The 23,221-nt window shown below is 44.1% G+C and overlaps 1 protein-coding gene and 1 long non-coding RNA gene across 2 annotated transcripts in view; one reads left to right on the top strand and one right to left on the bottom strand.

The window, feature by feature from the left end:
- Positions 1 to 3,775, top strand: part of LOC126272192 (uncharacterized) — a 133,237-nt gene extending 129,462 nt beyond the window's left edge. Inside the window, exons 2-3 of the long non-coding RNA XR_007549190.1 lie at positions 3,275 to 3,436; positions 3,518 to 3,775. This is a non-coding gene — a long non-coding RNA (uncharacterized LOC126272192). The remainder of the gene's footprint in view (positions 1 to 3,274; positions 3,437 to 3,517) is intronic.
- LOC126272190 (farnesyl pyrophosphate synthase-like) overlaps positions 1 to 21,940 on the bottom strand; it is a 246,943-nt gene extending 225,003 nt beyond the window's left edge. The window contains exon 1 of the mRNA XM_049974868.1: positions 21,629 to 21,940. Within this exon, the coding sequence (XP_049830825.1) occupies positions 21,629 to 21,747 (119 nt within the window). The 5' untranslated portion in view covers positions 21,748 to 21,940. The remainder of the gene's footprint in view (positions 1 to 21,628) is intronic.
- Between the last annotated feature and the right edge of the window lie 1,281 nt (positions 21,941 to 23,221).

Genomic DNA, 23,221 nt, shown 5'->3' with positions numbered 1-23,221 from the left:
TTAGCTAATTTCTTTTAGCACTCACGTGAATAACTTCACACTTTGCTTTATTCAGGGCCAATTGCCACCTTTCGCCGACTACATTTTTTCGTCAATATCTTTCCCGCCGTGAGTACTAGTCCAGCAAGGTATGTACCAGAACATATTGAAACTATGATAATAGGAGGGAGATAGGCTACTAGCAGAACTGAAGCTGCGAGGACGAAACGTGTGTCCTGCCTGGATACCCATCTGGCTAGTGTGTTAACCACGAAAGATGAAGCTCGTGACTCGAATCCCCTATCCGGTACACTATTTTAATGTACCCGCATTGATTTAGAGCACGATGGTAAAAGTACATTAGAATAGGTGCGTGTGGATGGCGCTTCCCTACTGCAAGAGTCTCAAACGATACGTAGCCACATTAGGAAAGAGATGATAATAATAATTCCATGTATCTCAACGGCCTGCTTGGCGTTTTTTCATTGAACTCCATTTCGGCGACTTGTGTGATCCTAAACCGACCCAGGAATTTTACATGGGAATGGGGATTACTGTTTAATACGGAATCCGAATGACGTGTCGTTCGTGGCGAATCTTCAAACCATTGCGATGTAAAAGCTATGTTACAAGCAAAATGAAAATGCCGTGGTTCGATCGGAATTCGAGCACGCGGTCCCGCGGTCTCTCAGTTTCCCGACACGAGCTGTGCGACTAGACCGGCATGTCCGACAAGAAAGAGATGCAGCCGGTCGCCTGCAGCGAGATGTGCGCTCGGCAGGGTGGACACGCGGCGCGGCGCAGCCAGCTCGCCGCCGGGCTGTGGGCGGGTCAGCGCTCAGCGCTCAGCGCCAGCCAGCCAGCCAGACAGGCACGTGCCGCGGGTCACGTACGCCCCAGCAGGGCGGCCCAGCTGGTCGATACCACGCGCCCGTCTTACTACATCCTTCGCGTAATCTCCACGATCACGTAACTGTACTCTCGGAGGGGGAACGTAGCATGTTATCTTGGACGGACAATCATCGATAGGTGCAGAAGTAACTACGCACGTGCCCTCAAGCTCGGCTATACAGGGTGTTACGAAAAGGTACGGCCAAACTTTCAGGAAGCATTCCTCACACACAAAGAAAGAAAGTATGTTATGTGGACATGTATCCGCAAACACTTACTTTCCATGTTAGAGCTCATTTTATTACTTCTCTTCAAATCACATAAATCATGGAATGGAAACACACAGCAACAGAACGTACCAGCCCGACTTCAAACACTTTGTTACAGGAAATGTTCAAAATGTCCTCCGTTAGCGAGGATACATGTATCCACCCTCCGTCGCATGGAATCCCTGATGCGCTGATGCAGCCCTGGAGAATGGCGTATTGTATCACAGCCGTCCACAATACGAGCACTAAGAGTCTCTACATTTGGTACCGGGGTTGCGTAGACATGAGCTTTCAAATGCCCCCATAACTGAAAGTCAAGAGGGTTGACGTCAGGAGAGCGTGGAGGTCATGGAATTGGTCCGCCTCTACCAATCCATCGGACACCGAATCTGTTGTTGAGAAGAGTACGAACACTTCGACTGAAATGTGCAGGAGCTCCATCGTGCATGAACCACATGTTGTATCGTACTTGTAAAGGCACATGTTCTAGCAGCACAGGTAGAGTATCCCGTATGTAATCATGATAACGTGCTCCATTGAGCGTAGGTGACTGACGAAACTAAAATGAGCTCTAACATGGAAATTAAGCGTTTCCGGACACATGTCCACATAGCATCTTTTGTTTATTTGTGTGTGAGGAATGTTTCCTGAAAGTTTGGCCGTACCTTTTTGTAACACCCTGTAGATATGGGGGGGGGGGGGGGGGGCATGAGGTTGCCATTAGTCCTGATACATAGGGACCGTCACCGTTGCGACGACCTTCTTGTCCCGATATGACCCTAATTTGTTCCGATTTTGTAAAATGCGGTTACGAGTTTGGCTCATGTACTCAAGTAACGCCATCTATTAGCGCAATATGTAAATGCAGCCTCAGTTAGTTTTATTTATATCAGCAAGTTTATATTTACAAGGTCGTCCCACAGACAGAGTTACATGTTGTATCCTGAAACGACGATGCAAGCACCTTCTAGATCTAGCGCCATCATTCCAGTAAATACCATACTTCTCCAGTATTACGGGGCTGGAACTATTCAAGCAGCGCCACGCGGAAGAATCGGGCAGTTCCCGTCTGAATGGCGATCTGAAAAGACTATTCTTTCTAAATGTAATACTAACTACCAGTGCAAGTTAGTAACGTTTGAAGTGTTTACTGAGGGCGATCTGAAAAGACTATTCTTTCTAAATGTAATACTAACTACCAGTGCAAGTTAGTAACGTTTGAAGTGTTTACTGAGGGTACATAGGGCGTGAAACGTGTAGTGACGTGTACTTCGATGACTAAGTTTTATTGTCGACTGTTTACTGTCTAATAAATTTCTCTTATCGTAGCTTACGAAAACGTCTCAGGATGGAAAGAGAAAGTGTCATTTTTCGGATGCTTATACAAAAGAGACATCGTTTGTCAAGAAAGAACGTACGGATCAGGAAGCGTTGTGTGCGATTTGTAGCTGTTTCATCTCAGCAACTCTCGGGCATAAAGCAGATGTGAGGCATCACATTTCTACGAAAAATCGCGCGGGATCAGCCGAGCGGTCTCAGGCGCTGCAGTCATGGACTCTGCGGCTGGTCCTGGCGGAGGTTCGAGTCCTCCCTCGGGCAAGGGTGTGTGTGTTTCTCCTTAGGATAATTTAGGTTAAGTATTGTGTAAGCTTAGGGACTGATGACCTTAGCAGTTAAGTCCCATAAGATTTCACACATATTTGAACATCGGCATCAGAGCCTACTTCTACATTCATGATTAAAGAAGATATCAAGGAAGAATTGCTCGTTGCTGCTGCAGAACTAACAACAGTTTATAAAGTTGTTAAGCATCGTCAATCCTTCATTTCTTTTGTCTGTACCGTAACACTGAATGCCGCAATGTACACTGACTCCGAAGTTGCCGCAAATGAGTCTACAGCCAGGAACAAAGCTACAGAAGTTGTTAAAAATATTCTCGCACCACACTCCGTGTCTGACTGCATAAAACTATTGCAAGATGTTCCGTTAGTTGGTCACTATTTTACTGAGACTGCCAGAATCCAACAAAAGCTGCTGAAGTTCGTTAACGTAACATCGGAGACAGTTGTGAATTTTTGTCTAGACTCTTTAAGACAATTGCAAATTATATTAGATAAACAACTCTCATGTTGCAGGGGACAGGAGTCAATAGGAGATCGCCAGCTGAAGGTGGGAGGGGCCAATCTGTGGGTCGGCAAGATGAATCAGCTTTTTATTACAAGCTTCACCCAATGGTTTTTTTATCTTTCGGAGCTACTCTCTACACACGAAATTATGGTTACATTCGTGGAAGTTATGTTAGTGGAATTTTCCGTATGTATGTTACTATCTTAAGGTGTACTTCGTATTTTCTCATTAGTCAACTTTCTTCCCGACAGATGCCGCTGCGCTCCTCTTCGCCCATCCTCTAGCCTTACCTGGATGGCCTTCGGCTGTTTACGGTCCTATGTTCACTCCAGGGCAAGAATTGCGTGCGCTATAACTTCTTCCATTTTAATGTTGTTAGTGTACATTAATGATTAGTGTTGCCTGTGGAACGTACTTTGTACTATTGCTATGTACTTATTTAACTCAATGGTTTTTAACCTACAGGGCTACTTCACGTGCGTGGAAGTATGATCATGATCCTCCAGTTCTATCTACATATGTTATTACTCTTGTTTCATCTATATCGGTCATTCGTCAAATTTGTTCCCTGTAAATTCCGTTACCCTCTCTCCCCACACGCCCTCCCCAGCCGCAGCTTCCCTCATCTGAATGATCCCTGACAAATTTACGATTTTATGTTCACTTTATGTCATTGATATTATATGCTTTACTAAAATATTGTTAGTTTATGTTATTGACCAATGCTGCAACCCACATTGTACTATTTCTATGAAGTTTTGTATCTTCCGATTATTGTTTGCTGTAATTCCTTCCACTTTAACGTTGTTTACAATAATGGCCCGCATTGTGCATGAAACATATGTTGTAGTATTTCTAGGTAATTATTTAAACCAGTGGTCTTTTAGCCCACGGATTACTTTCTGCACATGAAAGTGTAGCCATGTTTCTCCAATTCTACCTAGATGTTTTATTACGTTTGTTTTATTTATATCTGTCATTTGTCAAAGTCCTTTCCGACAAATCCCGCTATCCCCTTCTCCACCCACTCTACACCTGCAGCTTTCGACACTTGAATGTCTTGACTAATGTAAGACTGTGTGTTTACTACATGTCATTGCTATTGTGTGCTGCAATTCTTAGGATCCAATGATGTCATTTTACAATAATGACCAGTGTTACCTAGGATGCCTAAAATAAAAATAAAAAAAAGACATGTTCCACATCCACGAGGATCTCCTCAGCACGGATCTATGGAACGAAAAACTAATCTAATCCAACCTACGTTGTAAAAGTGTAAAAAAATATAAATATATTTCCAGAAGTGGATACTACGCACAGGCTGTCAATGTATGTATATCTATTTTAATCATAAGTGTCTTGCAGTAAAAGCCTTATTCGTCTTGCCGACCCACAGGTTAGCCCCTCCCATGTTCACTTGGCCTTCTCCTATTGGCTTCTCTTCCCTGCGACATGTAATTGGTTTTTGCGTTTAAGACAGATGTTACTTCATGGTTTTTCATTTGACGTACATTGCTTTCTAATTATACACGGCCTCCAGGTCGTATTTTCGTCATTCTTCAAGAGACTTTAATAATTATGATGAAGTCTTATGCATTTATGCTCACCCGTTACTGCCATCTCGTGGCAGCCATCGTAATGATTCAGTTTTGAATGGTCTAATGTATTTAATAATTTGACTCCATACTTATGTACGACGTGTTTTCCTTAATCTTGGTATATTTTCATAACTGCACTTTGATTATTTCCTATCTGTTCTTAGTGGTCAGCTACCTACTATTATGCGCTGTGTATTATTTGTGGTTCTGTAAGGATTTTTTTTCAGATTAAACTGATGCTGTACAAATCGCAACGTATCATTAAAGAAAGTAGTCACCACACAACCTGTGACTCCCACGTATTTTTATGGCGTACATTATAGCACTGCCACATGCCGGCCGAAGTGGCCGAGCGGTTCTAGGCGCAACAGTCTGGAACCGCGCAACCGCTACGGTCGCAGGTTCGAATCCTGCCTCGGGCATGGATGTGTGTGATGTCTTTAGGTTAGTTAGGTTTAAGTAGTTCTAAGTTCTAGGGGACTGATGGCCTCAGAAGTTAAGTCCCATAGTGCTCAGAGCCATTTGAACCATCCAAGAGATTATTGGTTCTAATCTGGCTGTGGCCGCAGGCTCTCAGAGTTTGGTTTGCTTCCCTAGAAAACCATGCTGACGATAGGAATCCATGTCCGAAAGCGTCGTTCACCGATACTACAGGACGTCGAAGTCACAGGCCCAGTGTTTCCCGTTACACGACCCCTTCGGACAAAATCGCGTTTGCACGCTGGCGTACCGCGAGCGTAACCTCTCGCCGTGGGTATGACAGCGATCACACCGTTAGGAAGGCGTCGGCCGTGTCCACCACCATCACAACAACAATGTTTGCGGTACGTCAGCGAACAAACTAGCGCTTTCCGACGAAGGATTGCCTTATTAGCAGCCCAGGTGGAGCTCAAAGTTCGATCCTCGTTGAATACACTGGTCTCGTCAGATCACTGAAATTAAGCAACGTCGGGTGTCGCCAGTACTTGGATGGGTAACAGCTTGGGTGAAACTTCCTGGCAGATTAAAACTGTGTGCCGGACCGAGACTCGAACTCGGGACCTTTGCCTTTCGCTACCCAAGCACGCCCCGTCATCACAGCTTTACTTCTACCAGTACCTCGTCTCCTACCTTCCAAACTTTACAGATGCTCTCCTGCGAAACTCGCAAAATGGCTCTGAGCACTATGGGACTTAACATCTGTGGTCATCAGTCCCCTAGAACTTAGAAATACTTAAATCTAACTAACCTAAGGGCATCACACGCATCAATGCCTGAGGCAGGATTCGAACCTGCGACCGTAGCAGTCGCGCGGTTCCGGACTGAGCGCCTAGAACCGTTAGACCACCGCGGCCGGCACGAAACTCGCAGAACTAGCATCCCTGAAAGGAAGAATATTGCGGAGACATGGCTTAGCCACAGCCTGGGGGATGTTTCCAATGAGATTTTCACTCTGCAGCGGAGTGTGCGCTGAAATGAAACTTCCTGGCAGATTAAAACTGTGTAGGAGAGCTTCTGTAAAGTTTGGAAGGTAGGAGACAAGGTACTGGCAGAAGTAAAGCTGTGAGGACGGGGCGTGAGTCGTGCTTGGGTGGCTCAGACGGTAGATCACTTGCCCGCGAAAGGCAAAGGTCCCGAGTTCGAGTCTCGGTTCGGCACACAGTTTTAATATGCCAGGAAGCTTCATATCAGCGGACACTCCGCTGCAGAGTGAAAATCTCATTCTGGGAACATCTTGCGTATTCATCGTATAGTTAGCTGCTGTCCATATAGCGTATAGTCCCTGAAAGCCAGTCATTGCGCCAATGTCCCGAATTAAATTTGAAACTTCTCCGCAGTGTTCCATGAAGTTAGGGCATGTGGCACTGTTGACGATGATCCGTCCGTCGGACAGTGACTTTAAGCTCGGAGGCCCTTTTCGTGCTATTCGAGAGGAGCAGGCTGTGTGCCGACATCGGGTGTCAATCTCTCTCTTCTCTCATCATTATCCAATACAAACATAACGCCACGCTGCACACGCGTCCATTACAATCGCCTAAACTTGCCTGATGCGCATAAAACACACAACCTTTACACTTCACGAAGATAAGGCGCCTGTGGGCACGAAAGATAGGAAAAACCTTTCCAATTAGGCGGCTGAACCTTCCCTTCGGGGTCTCCGAGCCATCACTGCCGAAGGACCCTACTTCAGCTCGCTGTATAGACAATGACGTTCGAGACGTGTATTTGCGCCCTCGATTTCTTCTTCAGTACACACTGTACAACCCCTCAAAATTCATGCGATTTCAGTCTTTCACAGTGCATTCCACTCATGAATTCTTCACGGGTTATCAGCCGAGTGGTGGCGTCGTCTTGTCGCAACGTTTCGTACCCATCATAACCCGAGAAGAATTCACCCTCGAAGTTTGTCTGCATCGCTTTCTTACACCTTGTACGTAATTATTGTTTCGTCTTCTTAGTCGTTTTATTCACACGCATATATACGTTCTGATACTACACTACTGGCCATTAAAATTGCTACACCACGAAGATGACGTGCTACAGACGCGAAATTTAACCGACAGGAAGCAGATGCTGTGATATGCAAACAGTTAGATTTCCAGAGTATTCACAAGAGGATGACGCCGGTGGCGACACCTAAAACGTGCTGACATGAGGAAAGTTTCCAACCGATTTCTCATACACAAACAGCAGTTGACCGGCGTAGCCTGGTGAAACGTTGTTGTGATGCCTCGTGTAAGGAGGAGAAATGTGTACCATCACGTTTCCGACTTTTTTAAGGTCGGATTATAGCCAATCGCGATTGTGGTTTATCGTATCGCGACATTGCTGCTCGCGTTTGTCGAAATCCAATGACTGTTAGCAGAATATGGAATCGGTGGGTTTCGGAGGGTAGTACGGAACGCCGTGCTGGATCCCAACGGCCTCGTATCGCTAGCAGCAGTCGAAATGACAGGCATCTTATCCGCATGGCTGTAACGGATCGTGCAGCCACGTCTATATCACTGAGTCAACAGATGGGGACGTTTGCAAGAGAACAACCATCTGCACGAACAGTTTGACGACGTTTGCAGCAGCATGGACTATCAGCTCGGAGACCATGGCTGCGGTTACCCTTGACGCTGCATCACAGACAGGAGCCTGTGATGGTGTACTCAACGACGAACCTGGGTGCACGAATGGCAAAACGTCATTTTTTCGGATGAATCTAGGTTCTGTTTACAGCATCACGATGGTCGCATCCGTGTTTGGCGACATCGCGGTGAACGCACAACGGAAGCGTGTTTACGTCATCACCATACTGGAGTATCACGCGGCGTGATCGTATGGGGAGCCATTGGTTACACGTTTGGGTCACCTCTTGTTCGCATTGACGGCACTTTGAACAGTGGACGTTACATTTCGCATGTGTTACCACCCGTGGCTCTACCGTTCATTCGATCCCTGCGAAACCCTACATTTCAGCAGGGTAATGCACGACCGTTTCTGGATACAGAAAATGTTCGACTGCTGCCCTGGCCAGCACATTCTCCAGATCTCTCACCAATTGAGAACGTCTGGTCAATGGTGGCCGAGCAACTGGCTCGTCACAATACGCCAGTCACTACTCTTGATAAATTGTGGTATCGTGTTTAATCTGCATGGGCAGCTGTACCAGTACACGCCATCCAAGCTCTGTTTAACTCAAATGCCCAGGCGTATCAAGGCCGTTATTACGGGCAGAAGTGTTTGTTGTGGGTATTGATTTCTCAGTATCTATGCACCCAAATTGCGTGAAAATGTAATCACATGTCCGTTCTAGTATAATATATTTGTCCAATGAATACCTGTTTATCATCTGCATTTCCTCTTCGTGTAGCAGTTTAATGAGCAGTAGTGTACATTTAGTTTTATAAATAAAGAATATTGGAAAGAAGCACACGAATTCCGACGACCTCAAAGCAAACCAAAAAGACAACCTAATGTTTGACCCAGACCAGAATCAGTAATCTGCGGTTGTGCGTCCTGGAATTTTGCACCTTTTGGTCCATAAGACTGGCATTAGAGACGCTGATGACATTTTTGTTCCTCAGAAACAGCTATTCTGCTTTTAACACTACTCGGATTGATAAAAATTGGATAGTCATTATATTTTTTCATTACATTAAGTTATACTATACGACAAAAATTAAAAAAAATTGTTAGAAAGACAATCATGTATATGTGTCTTTGTCTGTCTTTATTCTCTCTCCTACATTTTTTTTTCTTTTTCTTAGTGCAACAACTCTTCCCTTTAGTTTCAGAATGCCGCGTTTTATATAAATATGAAAACGCTCGCTGACATTTAACACGTTCCACAAAGATTGCAAGTCGGCAGGTTTTTGCTGTCATAGCAGATTTTAAATTCCTCCCGGAGCGAAAAGTTCTGCTGTTTACTTTAGCCGGTTCTACATGGAGGTAAGAACAGTAAACAAATCCACGCCTCCGATACCCGAAGACATGGACCCATAGAGTGAGTTGTCATTGTTACCAAAACGACGAGACATGGCTTCCCTAAAACAGAGAGCCTTAGCTTCCCGTTGAGCCATATCTCTTGAAGCGCAGTTTTATTGACGACATCTGTATCATAACAATAGGGAGACTAACCTTGAACGTCGTCTTGACAAAGAGATCATGCGAAACGGAGCACAAGCTAGGATGCGGAAAGAAAATCCGTCTGTGTCCTTCACAATCCCGGAATTTGCGTTGAGCGATTTAGGGAATCAAAACCTTAATCAGGTTGGCCCGACAGTGACTCGAACGCTTCTCCCCATCAATACGAGTCCTGTGTCCTGATGCCATTTCTAACACTCAGCTGTTCCACAGTCTCCACCGCCACTTTGTCTGTGACGCATTTTCACCACAGCGTGAAGGCGAGCGTCGGAAGCCGTTAGTAAGCAGGCAGCCGACTCTTGTTCTCATTTGAGGCTCCGTATTTGTCTCTGCTGCACGGAAGCCGTAGGTGAGGACAGAATTAGCTGACGAACACGTGCCACGCCGATAGCGGTGCCTTTTATCCTCGAACGAAATGTAATGCAATCGCTTCATCTCTTCTCGTGCCGCACTGTTCCTCTGAGAGACAGCTGCGATTAGATAATAGTATTTGTGTTTGCTACGGCCACGCGATACCCAGTTCTTTACTTAGCTCACACGCTGAGCAATGTCTAAAACTGTTTTATAACTACAAATATTTCCACAGATTTCGAAACTGTAGGGTAACAACAATAACTGGTGAAACTATACAACTGGCACTGTAGCTAAAGGTGTCTTCTACTAAGCCGAATGTGAAGGAAGACAGCAGGGATAACCCTTTTTGGTAGCACTATGTCGAAGCATAATAAGATGGAGGACCATTTTCAGATTGGAGGCGAAGTAAGCTCTCTCTCAGTATTTGGAAAATTTATTATCTGTGATTTATTTGTTTTCGACTGTGACCTTTTAGAACTAGATTTAGTTTTGGTCATGTGCAGCATTAATATACAACTTGTGGCTTGAACCTACTCCAGAAGTCTGTATTTTGCTTAGTTTCAGTTTAATTTGTAGGAATAAGGCAACGAACCACATTTGCTACACGAAGATCACTTTAAAGTTTCATTTTTATTTCAGTTCAAAATGCAACTATCATAGTCCGCCTACAGAAAGCAATAACGCATTGTAGGTAATCACTGTCTACTTTCATTCGCGTTTAAGACAAGGTGAGATTGTTTTAGGTTGATGCGTAACTTCGTAGCATTTTTGTTTTGCATGTTGGTACTCCGGTTGCTAAGGGTTTATTTACCGGTTGTTATTTTTTATTTGTAGTTCACTGTTGCTATTTGAGTTTACATATTGTCATTTTGACATTTGGAGCTCGTGAGTGGAGCATTTCCGACATATTCTTCTGTTTGAGTTCAGTTGAGGGTAGACAGCAGCAGAGGCCGCCAGAAACATTTGCGCCGTCCACGTTGTACAGTAGTACCATTGGACGGAGCACGGCAAGAAAATAGTTTTCTCGTTTGAAAGTGGATCGTTCTGACATTAGTGACTCTCTACGTTCAGGACGACCTTCGGTGATTGATGAAGATCGTTTAAATGCATTAATCCACTGTGTTCCACGTCAGTGTATTCGAGGATTGGCAAATGTGATAAAGTATGATCATTCCACCATCGTGCGGCATATGCATACAATGGACAAGGTTCAAATCGAGCGTATGGCTACCGCATGCTCTAAACCAAAATCACAAAAATCAGGAGGAGGCAATATGTACATCTCTGATTGCGTCATTAATTGGCTCGTGCACATCACCAATCATTCCTATCTTGTATTGTCACAGGTGAGGAAAAACCGTGACTTTATACCTAACATAAGGGAAAGAAAGGAATGGCTGAGCCCAAGCCAAGAAGCACCCCCCCCCCCCCAAAAGCAAGAAGCAAGTCCACGTTCAAAGACCTTCCCGCATCCACAAAACATAATGTTATGCATCTCGCGGCACAAAGACTGCGTGGAGTCCTATAAATTGCTTCAACAACTGAGAAGTCTTACAGACACACTCCATGAATAACGACAAGGAAGACTGCTTAAGTAATGCTACTCCACGGTAAGCCCGTTCGCATTCCCATAAATTGGCAAAAAAACACTATACACGAGTTGTGTTGGGGGAGTCATTCCGTACCCACATTATTCGCATGGTCTTGCGCCCTCAGATTTTCACGTTTTCCGCTTTCTGACGAACAGTCTTCAAGGAACTTCCATTCTGGATAAAAAATGCGTTCCGAACATGGCTTGACCAGTTCTTCTCCTAAAAACCATTTAATTTCTGCAGTCGCGAAATCGAAAAGTTATCCAACGTTGGCAGGCTGTTGTAAGTAGCGAAAGAAAATATATTAATAATGACTAAACTCTCTGTTATGTGTATCTATTGAGTTTATTAAACTCGTGGAAAAACATAACTAACTCATGCACGAAGCCAGCAAATCGTCATATGCAAAATATTAGCAATGGGTATTCTTTTAATCTCCACAACTCAATGAACTTTAGAGGTCACTCTGAAGTTGAATTGACTCTCCGCCGAATTTTGTGACAATAATGTCAGGTTAGCGAACCTGTCTACAATTTAACTATTGCTGGTTAATAATAATCAATTTAGATGTCGAATCTCTTCCTTCTTTCCGTGCTTGCTAAGAGATATTCAACCTTATGGAAGACATGGTTTGTTTGCTTTACTTTTCCCAAACATGTTTCAGCACTTTTTGTGCTGCCTTCAGCACATTTTTTTAAAAATTTCTGTTCAATGTGAAAATAATTGTAATGCGGCAATATTTGAATTTTATCTTAGTTATTTATATGCACAAGAATTCATAATTACGTGTTAGTCTTGCTGTGACTTACATATGTAGTTAGTGGTACATGTCATTTAACTGATATACGAATATTGTACGTTTATGCTGTGGCGAGGATTAGACCTAGGATACTAGTATGGAGAAGAAATATTTACATAGTTTTATATATACCTTACATAATACTAACAGGTTGTTTTTATGCTATTTTTTACAGCCTGTCTTCTGCAAACAAATAAAAACGGTTTCTACTCGTATTTTTCTGTTTCTCGTCCCTTTCAGATCGAAGGTAGCCTCATTTGCATGTTATTTACGATGTTTCATTCTTTAGCCTTATTTCCTGTTATTTTCGATGTAAAGACAACTTTTCAGTCGTCATATAACGTGCTATTGCTGCTGTTTTCTGTTCATTTCTTTCATTGTTGAGGTAAAAATACAATATTTAGTGTTTCAGTTAAGTGATGTGTGTCATTAACTATACATGTAGACCAACGTGACATCTGAGATATAATTAATACTCCTTCATATGTATAGAAATAACTTTAAGCTGAAATTAAAATGTTGCCGTATTACAATAATTTTCAGACTGTACAATAAAAATTTCCACTGCAGATAGAAAGTACCGAAACATGTTGGGGAAAAGTGAAATAAACAAATATTGTCTGCATAAGGTGGACTATCTCTCCAATTGCTGGTTAAATTTAGCTACCACAACTTCTGCCGTTACTATTACTGAGATGCTAACTATTCTCGGAAAACTGCCTACCCGTCAAATAGTTCAAAGGCAATATTTTCAGTAAGCACTCCCAAATTCTAAAAGCTCCAGAATGCTCCTCACGTCCTGCCTCGAGGTCCGCCAGCGGAGGCCGCCCTTCAGTCGCACTGACTGCACCACGTGCGCGCATTCCTTGTTCTCCAGTACACCGACCGTGTTACCCCTTTCCGCGTACTCTTACGCGCATGGATTAATATGTTTCCCAAACAGCTGAATTAAATGAAATGAATGAATGAATCGGTGCAGACGAAATTAATAAAGATGTATGACATGAAAAAATATTCGTGTAAACTGTCCAGATATGCTTACCGTGAAATGCAATTTAAAAAAAAATCTAGTATTAACTGAAATTTTATGTCAAACCAAATCTCAAACCTGGTTGCCACTGATATTATTTCATGTCATTGCATGTCCCTAACTACAACGCCTTTGATCCATTCATTTCATTTCACTGATGAAACCTTAAAATCGTGCTTCACAGTTTTCATAAAAGAAACTTTGTTATATAAAATTACTCACGCTGCTAAGAATTTTTATTATTATTCTGAAACTGATTTCAACCTCGAAGTCTAGCAGAACTTGAAAAAATTCATGGTTAATACCACATGTTCACCATTTTAAAAGCTGTTTACTAGCTTGTGTGGTTTTTTAAACAAAACGTAATTTCACTTAATTTATTTCACTTGGTACATAACACCAGAGACAGGGCGAGCCAAGTTTCTACGTCATACCAACTCCTCTAGTGGACTTGCCGGCCGAAGTGGCCGACCGATTCTAGGCGCTGCAGTCTGGAACCGCGCGACCGCTACGGACGCAGGTTCGAATCCTGCCTCGGGCATGGATGTGTGTGATGTGATTAGGTTAGTTAGGTTTAAGTAGTTCTAAGTTCTAGGGGACTGATGACCTCAGAAGTTAAGTCCCATAGTGCTCAGAGCCATTTGAACCATTTTCCTCTAGTAGGGGATTGATGACCTCAGAAGTTAAGTCCCATAGTGCTCAGAGCCATTTGAACCATTTTCCTCTAGTAGTTCTATTTTGCACTGCGACACTCCAGTTGTTTAATGGGAAAAATAAGAGGGGCAGCCTCGAAGACGTGCTCACACAGTCTAACAGTTAAGGCGACTACTAGCAACAATCAATAAATCTGCGTTCCATTACCGGTCTGGCACAAATTTTCATCTGTCATGACACATTCAGCACATTATATTAAGACGGCAGTATTTCATAGAGAATCTCGTACAAATAAACTTCCTGCAACTTCAGAAAATTTGTCGATTTCAATAAAATTACATTGGTTTTAAGCAGAACTTTGCAAAAAAGATGCACATAATGACATGTATTCACTTTGTAGCATCTTTTAATGTATCATATTTATAGTTTTCGCCATCGTTTGTCTACCTGGTGCACCAGCCGCTAATGACGGACAAATTTTTCGATTTGGATATTCATTTCTGTGGCCACGTTCCGTTCCTGCTGGCATAAAGTCTGTTATCCCTAAGAATGGAAAACACTTAGCACCATTTGCTTGTGAATTATGTACCACACCTTAAATGATTTTTGCGTTTTTTTATGCGGAGTTGCGGAAGCAGCGTGGGACTGGCAGAATCTAAAATTTAGTTTAACGGCAGCCAGGCTGGTTGATACTGGCACGTGAACTCACCTCGCAAACCCAACTGGGCCCGGGTCTCCGGCCTGTCCAAAAAAAATCATCGCGCTGAGCATTAAACTGTACTAAGCACGTCAACTAGTCAAAATTAAAATGTTTCTCATAGTCAGCGAGACTAAGAAGCTAAAGAAGTGGCTTTTTGAAAGTACTTCGCAGTTTTATGAGGTGCAGCCAAATGAAAACGGAACACCCTCCTCAGCGGGACCATGGAAGGATTCCGTTCAAAAGTAATTACCACACGAGCTAGGCCTTTCCTCCCACTGGGAGACGATGCGATCAATTCCCGTTTCGTAGAACGCAGTCGGCCGCTGACGCATCAACGACCGCACACACTCTAGCTCTTCATGGTCCGACTGAAAGCGACCTCCATGCAAGTCACACGGTGTAAGATCGGGGCTCTATAGAGGATGTTGCAGTGTTTTCCAACCAAATCGCAGAAGTGTAGCCCTTGTCCGATTTGCAGTGTGGAGGCGGGCGTTATCGTACTGTAGGACAATTCTGTCCGACAGCATTTCGACAACCTGAAGACAAACTGCAAAGCCAACAGTGGAAACATCGCACACCTCCTCCCCCCCCCCCCCCCCCGTCAAAGAAATCCAAAACTGTTCACAAAAGTTCCGGTGAGGTCATGACGACCTTCTCCTTAGAGCTCGAGCATGGAACCACAATCAATGTGCAGCGCTATGAAAACACTTTGCAGAAACTGACACAAAGTCAAAACCCCCAGGAATGCTGTCGGATGGAACCTTCCTGTTGCACGATGACGCCAGCCTCTCACTGCCATTCGGACGAAAGCTACACTTCAGCAGTTTGGTTGGGAAACACTGCAGCATCCTCTGTATAGACCGGATCTTTCATTGTGTGATTTTCACATCTTTGGCGACCTGAAGAAACACGTGTGTGGTCATCGGTTTCAGTCGGACGAGGAAGTGCAAGAGTGGGTGTGGTTGTGCATCCGTTACCGGCCGACCGCGTTCTACGAAACAGGAAATGGTCGTCTTTTCTCCCAGTCGGATTAATTTCTTAACGTGGTCGTGATTACTTTTGAATGGAACCATTCCACGGTCCCGTTGAGACGGCAGTCCAGTTTTTAATTCACTGTCCCTTACACATAACATGACAGACACTCCAGTTTTCCGTTTTCATGTTCAAATAGAAACGTTACGCTCTTTATTTGTAAAGAAAATAGGTTTCCTAAATCAGTCTGCATCCAATATGATTTGTTTGTTTGTTAATACAGCCACCTAGACTTTTGTCAGCAGATAATGTACACATGACACCTTTCATTCTTAAGCTACATTATTCTTAATTGGAGATGTGATGATTGCTTTAACCGATAAGTCGCAGTAACTGAAAGTATGTTAAGTAATCTAGGCGACTTTATTCGCAACAAAAACGTTACGTACTTTAGGAACTTACGTTAGACTCACTGTGCAAGTTCAGTGCGAAAGTTATCCATAAATGAGACTACCGAGAAAGGTGGCAAAGTCGCTCAGAGACGGCTTTCGTATTCGGCAGGAATGCCAGTCCAGCCATCCACGTTTTTAGAGTCGATTTCCTCCTCTAACTTTTTCGACTCCTAGTTTCTTCTTCATCTCTAATCGTCTCCATGTCGAAGGAACGCTAATATCGTCTCTTGCAACGATATTAATTCATTAGTAATAGTAATACACAGTTCGTCGATAAAGTTCCGAAAGTGATTTTATTCCTGATGGTAACAGCGACGTCAGCGAAGTAACTACTGTGGCGGCTTGAACTAACAACGGTAAACAACAGGTATGCATCCTCTACAATGACTTGGAGCAGAGAAAATTGTGTGCAAAACTTGTCCCGCACACCTTTACTCCAAAATAAAAACGACACCCTTGGACGCCTGCTGCGACTCCATTGAAATGTAAACCGCGGACAGTTCTTTTCCGGAAATGATCAGTACGGTTGACGACACGTGATGTCATCAATATGAATACCACAAAAATACGGACTGCATTAATTCACATGAAGGATCAACGTTTTGATGAGATAATCGATATTTAAATTAAAGTCTCGCGAGTTGAACATCCCAAAGAGAACATTTCTGACTGTTTAACATTCTGTACATTGTATTAATTTTTTTGGGTGGGGGGGGGGGGGGAGGGATGGGAAGTAGGATAGGTGATCATGTAGGACGACTGAAGCATTAAAACAACCATTTTAATGTTTCTCTATTTTTATTAGTAAAGTCTTTGGACCGATAAGATGCAATTAATGTAAAGACAAAATACTACAGATCGGTTATTATTTACTTCTTTATTAATAGTTTCACTACATATTGTTTGACAACTGAGTCAGCGTAGCTCTGAGCTTTAGATGTGTTCCCACTAGGGCGATAAATATATGAAGATGCTCTCGGTTGGCCGAGCGAAACTAATTATAAAAAGAATTGGCCACCTGAGAGCAGGGCTCGTGCCCTCAGGGTTCTATACAAACTTAATTATCTGTATATATAGTTCATCCATCCTGCGAATCGTGAATCTCAACGACTTTTCTGTGCCTTCAATACAGACATCATCCCGCGAATTCCAAGACGATGTCGAAATCACTACAGAAGTTCCTCAGACTAACCTGGTCATTCAACAAGAAGCGAGCAGAGGACTTCAGTTTTTATATGTTGATATAGAATACTTCATAAAATATTTTTTATTTACTTGCTAAAACATACATTACTAAAACTTACATTATACGTTTGCATGCAATAATATTCGTCTACTATGCTTTGGACGTATGATGAATGCAACGTTATGTTATAATGGCAAAACGATATTTGTTATGTGATATAATTACAGTTTAACAATTTTCAGGTTTTTTTCCTTTACTTGTACTGTGAAAACATGCTTCTAGCCGAATTTTACGACTCTGCATCAACGGGAAGTACACTATAGATTTTGATGAGTGAGCTTGCGGGTATCAAAATATGCGATCATAAAAAGGCGTATATTTTGACTACATTGACTTACAAATTTATATGTTTTGCATCGCCAAGGCTGTGAGCACTACAGGACTTAACATCTATGGTCATCAGTCCCCTAGAACTTAGAACTACTTAAACCTAACTAACCTAAGGACAGCACACAACACCCAGTCATCACGAGGCAGATAAAGCATCGCCAAGGGATCACAGACCTTAGTAGGTGACATAAATTTGAGTTTGATACGCCAACCTGTTCACGAGGAAAAGGGGTCTGAAGAATGGTTCAAATGGCTCTGAGAACTATGGGACTCAACTGCTGTGGTCATCAGTCCCCTAGAACTTAGAACTACTTAAACCTAACTAACCTAAGGACATCACACACATCCATGCCCGAGGCAGGATTCGAACCTGCGACCGTAGCAGTCGCACGGTTCCGGACTGCGCGCCTAGAACCGCGAGACCACCGCGGCCGGCTGGGTCTGAAGAGACAGCCAGAAAAACACAGGCGGACAAAAAATATTCTTTTCGCGTTATATAATTACAAAATTAACAATTTTCATATTTTTTCCATGACTTTTACTGTGAAACCTCGCATCTTTCCGAATTTTATGATTCCAGATCAACGGGAAGTATCCAATAAGTTTTGTTTTGTGAGTTTTCGAATATCAAAACATGTGACATAAATGGTCATATCTGTTGATTGCATTGACTTATAAGCTTAAAGGTTTACACCGCCAAATTACATAGACATTAGTATGTGATATACATTTGAACTTAATACGTCAACTCGTTCATGAGAAAAAGGTTCCTAACAGTCGGACAGACAGACAGACGGAGAACAAAGAGGTGCTATAATGGTTCTGTTTTTGCAGGTTGAGGCACGGAACCCTAAAAAGGAAAAATACGCAGCCTGTGGCATTTTGTGTTTACATTAGTCCCTGACGATTGCTGTGACCCCTTCAGCCGGTGTCTGCGTTCGCTATGTAACAGAACCACGTAACTTACAAGTTCACATGAGCAGGCGACTGCGAAGTTGTTCCCTAGCAACATGTTTACAGTGTGAGTGTCAGCTGCTATTCAGTTGCTGTGTGTACTGCCGCGCGGTGAAGCTGCATCCAGAAAACAAGCTGTTACGCGGCGAGGATCACGCGCAGATTGCCTGGTAGCTGGAGTGACGTAACGTGGCGCGGCTGGATGCGGCGTGAAGGCGCGGGTCGCCGACCTCTGTTGCGGATGCCGGCGGTAGCTCTGCGCCCCAAAACCTCCAGAACAGGTGCCGTCTAGAGAGAGGGCTGCGACGGAGACTGAACAACTCTCAGGGGCGTTTCTATGCGGCATTCTACAGCCAATAGGCAGCGACGTTCGTTTCGTTAGACGTATACGAACGACATAATCACTACCCAGAGCAATTTATTTATTTATTTATTTATTGAGTCATCAGTCTTCTCACTGGTTTTATGCCGCATGCCACGAATTTCTCTCTTGTGCTAATATGTTCATCTCAGAGTAACTCTTGGACCTTACGTCCTCATTTATTTTCTGGATGTATTTCAGTCTCTTGTCTTCCCCTACAACTCCCTCTATGTTAAGTTATTCTCTGATGTCTTAAGACATGTCCTGTCATCCTGTCCCTCCTACTTGTCAGTGTTTTCCAAATGTTTCTTTCTTCACGTCACCAATTCTGCGGAGAACTTCTTCATTCCGGCGTGCGGAGTGACCGCGCTGTCTAAGGCGCCATGTTGCGGATTGCTCTGCCTCTCCCGCCGGAGGTTCGAGTCCTCCCTCGGTCATGGGTGTGTGTGTTCTTCTTAGCATAGGTTAGTTTAAATAGTGTGTAAGTCAAGGGACCGATGACCTCATCAGTTTGGTCCTTAGACATTCGCACACATTTGAACTTCCTCATTCCTTATCTTATCAAACCACTTGATTTTCAACATTTTACTGTAGTAGCACGGCTCAAATGTCTCGGTAACCTTCTGTTCCGTTTTTCCCACTCTGCATGATTCCCTGACGTTCTCCAAACGTACATTCCCAAAGATTTCTTTCTCAAATTAAGGCAAAAATTTGATCCTATTAGACTTCTTCGCCTGGAATGCCTTTTTGCTAGGGCTCATATAGTTTTGATGTCCTACTTACTTCATCCATCATGTGTTATTTTGTAGAATTTGAAACTTTCGTCTTGAAGATTGTTACACGAAATTTCGGGCGAACTGCCGCATATCTGCAACTTGCTGCCGCGATATTTCGGCGCAGGATCTTCAACCAGCGCATGCGCAACGCCAGTTGGTTAAACCACATGTGTAACGGCGGGGTCTTAAATACGAAAGCTCAGTGGAATTTCGTCAGCTTTCACCTGATGGTGGTCAGAAGACTCTGCACTGAAGTATCTTGACAGCAAGTTGCAGACATCCTATAGTTTGCCCGAAACTACGTGGAACAATATATGCGCTAAGAAAGTTTTAAATTTCACAACTCAGCGGGGAGGAACTGTTGCAGTGTATTCGAACATTCGATAAGTTCCGTGAAAGAAGAGTCAGGTTACTGAGCTCAGTGACATTTTTACTAAGCTGTAGAGATAGCATTATTCCAGAGTTTATTAAAATTTGTTAATTTTATTCATACTGCTACTGCAAGTAACATAAAACGCAATGAGAGCATGGCACTGGCAAGATAAATTATTGGTTTTATTCGGGCTTAATTGGTTTCTGTATACAAGGATATGTATTACCTGCATTTAGAAGTGCCAGCAGAACTATCTTCGTTGTCTTGGGACTGGCTGGATGGTGCGACATGGACCAAAGGGAACTGCACCCGCAACGAGGCTACGACGAGGCAGACTGCAAAGGCTGACCAACTTTTGACACGGGGGCTGTGGTGTCACCGGCAGACACCACACTTGCTAGGTGGTAGCCTTTAAACCGGCCGCGGTCCGTTAGTATACGTCGGACCCGCGTGTCGAGCGCCGCCAGAAGGCAGGTCTAGAGAGACTTCCTAGCACTTGCCCCAGTTGTACAGCCGACTTTGCTAGCGATGGTTCACTGACAAATTACGCTCTCATTTGCCGAGACGATAGTTAGCATAACCTTCAGCTACGTTATTTGCTACGACCTAGCAAGGCGCCATGATCAGTTTTTATTGATATTGTGCATCATGTACCGTCCAGAGCGACGGTCTTCATTAATGGATTAAAGTTAAGTATTCCACCAGCTACGTCCGTTTTTCTCAATTCTAATTCCCTTGTCATGTTCCAGACCTCACGACAGCCTGCGTGTGCAACTCAGAAAAGTTTTAATTAAGCACAGTAAAAATATTCGACGAAGGCTTCGTTAAGAATCATGCACCACGTAAGTTTTCCCCAAATTGTATAATAATCAACTTTAATTTCTAAGTTGTCTAAACTGTTTGTCGTCCATGTTTCACTTCCACACATGGCTACACTTCATACAAATACTTTCAGAAACGACTTCCTGACACTTAAATCTATACACGATGTTAACAAATTTCTCTTCTTTAGAAACGCTTCCCTTGCCATTGCCAGTCTACATTTTATATCCTCTCTACATCGACCATCATCAGTTATTTTGCTCCTCAAATAGCAAAACTCCTTTACTACTTTAAGTGTCTCATTTCCTAATCTAATTCCCTCAGCATTACCCGACTTAATTCGACTACATTCCATTATCCTCGTTTTGCTTTTGTTGATGTCCATCTTATATCCTTCTTTCAAGACACTGTCCATTCCGTTCAACTGCTCTTCCAAATCCCTGGTTGCTGTATTTATGTCCCATATCAGGGCAGGGTCGGCACAGTTATTAACGGATTTGTCACGGTTTAGTTACCTCCCGGAATGGCACGTGTGTACCTCAACTGTCTGCTTGTAGAGTTAAATGTGAAAGCGAACGGAAGATTTCTAAATGTTTGCGAATCACGTAATTGAAGCGGAACTTGGATACCAGCCCGGTATTCACCTAGTGCGCTGTGGGAAACCGCCTAAAAACCACATCCAGGCTGGCTGGCACACCGTTAGCGGCACGGCTAGAGGGCAGGCTGTCGCGCGCTTACCTGTAGCGCAGCCGGCGCGCCTGGTGCTGCTGCTGGTGAGCCTTGCGCTGCAGGCCGGAGGACATGGAGCGCTGGCCCGCGGCCAGCCGCCTCACGCACGAGCTCGTGGTCGCCAGCATGTCGTCGCGGCTCTGACTGACCCTCGGCAGAGGCTGCGGCTGCGGCGCGCTGCTCTGCTCCTCTGCCCCTCGCGGCCGTTGATAAGGCCGCGCCGCGTCACCCGCCGGTCACCCGCGTCGCGCGTCCCGCCGGTGCCCGCCTCCGGTGCCCGCCTCCGATGCCGCCACCGTCGCCGTCTGTTTGTTCCCCAATAAAGAAACACTTAGCGCCGGCGAAATGAAATGTGCAACGACATCCGTGTACTGTCACCGACTCGAATGACTTGCGGTGCAAAACGGCGAGCTGTCCCCTGGACCGAAACTTATTTTTCTGTGTCCACTGAAGGTGCTTCAGGAGGTGTGCTTCTCGCACGTATTCTTGTCAACAGCCGCATCTCTAATCTACTTAGAAGGTTTCGACAATGTTGATGCAATACTCTCGTGAGAACTCTGAAGGTAGCGGGGATAAAAATACGTAGAGCGAAAGCTTAGCTACAACTTGTACATAGACCGGACTGCAGTCTTTAACAGTCGAAGGGGGAGAAGGGAGTGAGACAGAGAACTGCGGTAGGAAAGGCGGTTTAGTCGTAGAATTTTAGAAGAGTATGGTTCATTCTAAACCAGATGGCAGTTATAAGAGTCGAGGGACATGAAAGGGAAGCAGTGGTTAGGCAGGGAGTGAGACAGGGTTGTAGTCTCTCCCCGATGTTATTAAATCTGTATATTGAGCAAGCAGTGAAGGAAACAAAAGAAAAATTCGGAGTACGTATTAAAATCCATGGAGAAGAAATAAAAACTTTGAGGTTCGCCGATGGCATTGTAATTCTGTCAGAGACAGCAAAGGACTTGGAAGAGCAGTTGAACGGAATGGATAGTGTCTTGAAAGGAGGATATAAGATGAACATTCGGAAGGCTGTAGGTTGCGGTAGGTGGTAGCAGATGAAGAAGCTTTCACAGGACAGAGTAGCATGGAGAGCTGCATCAAACCAGTCTCAGAACTGAAGACCACAACAACAACAACATGGTTCATCTATAAAGGGGACCGCATACAGGACTGGTTCAAATGGCTCTGAGAACTATGCGACTTAACTTCTGAGGTCATTAGTCGCCTAGAATTTAGAACTAATTAAACCTAACTAACCAAAGGACATCACACACATCCATGCCCGAGGCAGGATTCGAACCTGTGACCGTAGCGGTAGCTCGGCTCCATACAGGACTCTGGTGCGACCTATTCTTGAGTACTGCTCGCGTTTTTGGGTTCTGTACCAGGTTGGATTAAAGGAATATATCTAAACAATTCAGAGGCGGACAGCTAGACTTTTTAACAGTACATATGCCCGCCTGGCTAGCCGCGCGGTGTAACGCGCTGCTTCCTGAGCGGGAATGCGTGCCGGTCCCCGGCACAAATCTGCCCGGTGGATTAGTGTCGAGGTCCAGTGTGCCAGCCAGCCTGTGGATGGTTTTTAAGGCGGTTTTCCATCTACCTCGTCGA

This window comes from Schistocerca gregaria, chromosome 5 (genome assembly GCF_023897955.1).
Source record: "Schistocerca gregaria isolate iqSchGreg1 chromosome 5, iqSchGreg1.2, whole genome shotgun sequence".
In the NCBI taxonomy this organism is placed as follows: Eukaryota; Metazoa; Arthropoda; class Insecta; order Orthoptera; family Acrididae; genus Schistocerca; species Schistocerca gregaria.
Note: the sequence above shows the minus strand (reverse complement) of the source record. Positions and strands in the feature narration are given on the sequence as shown.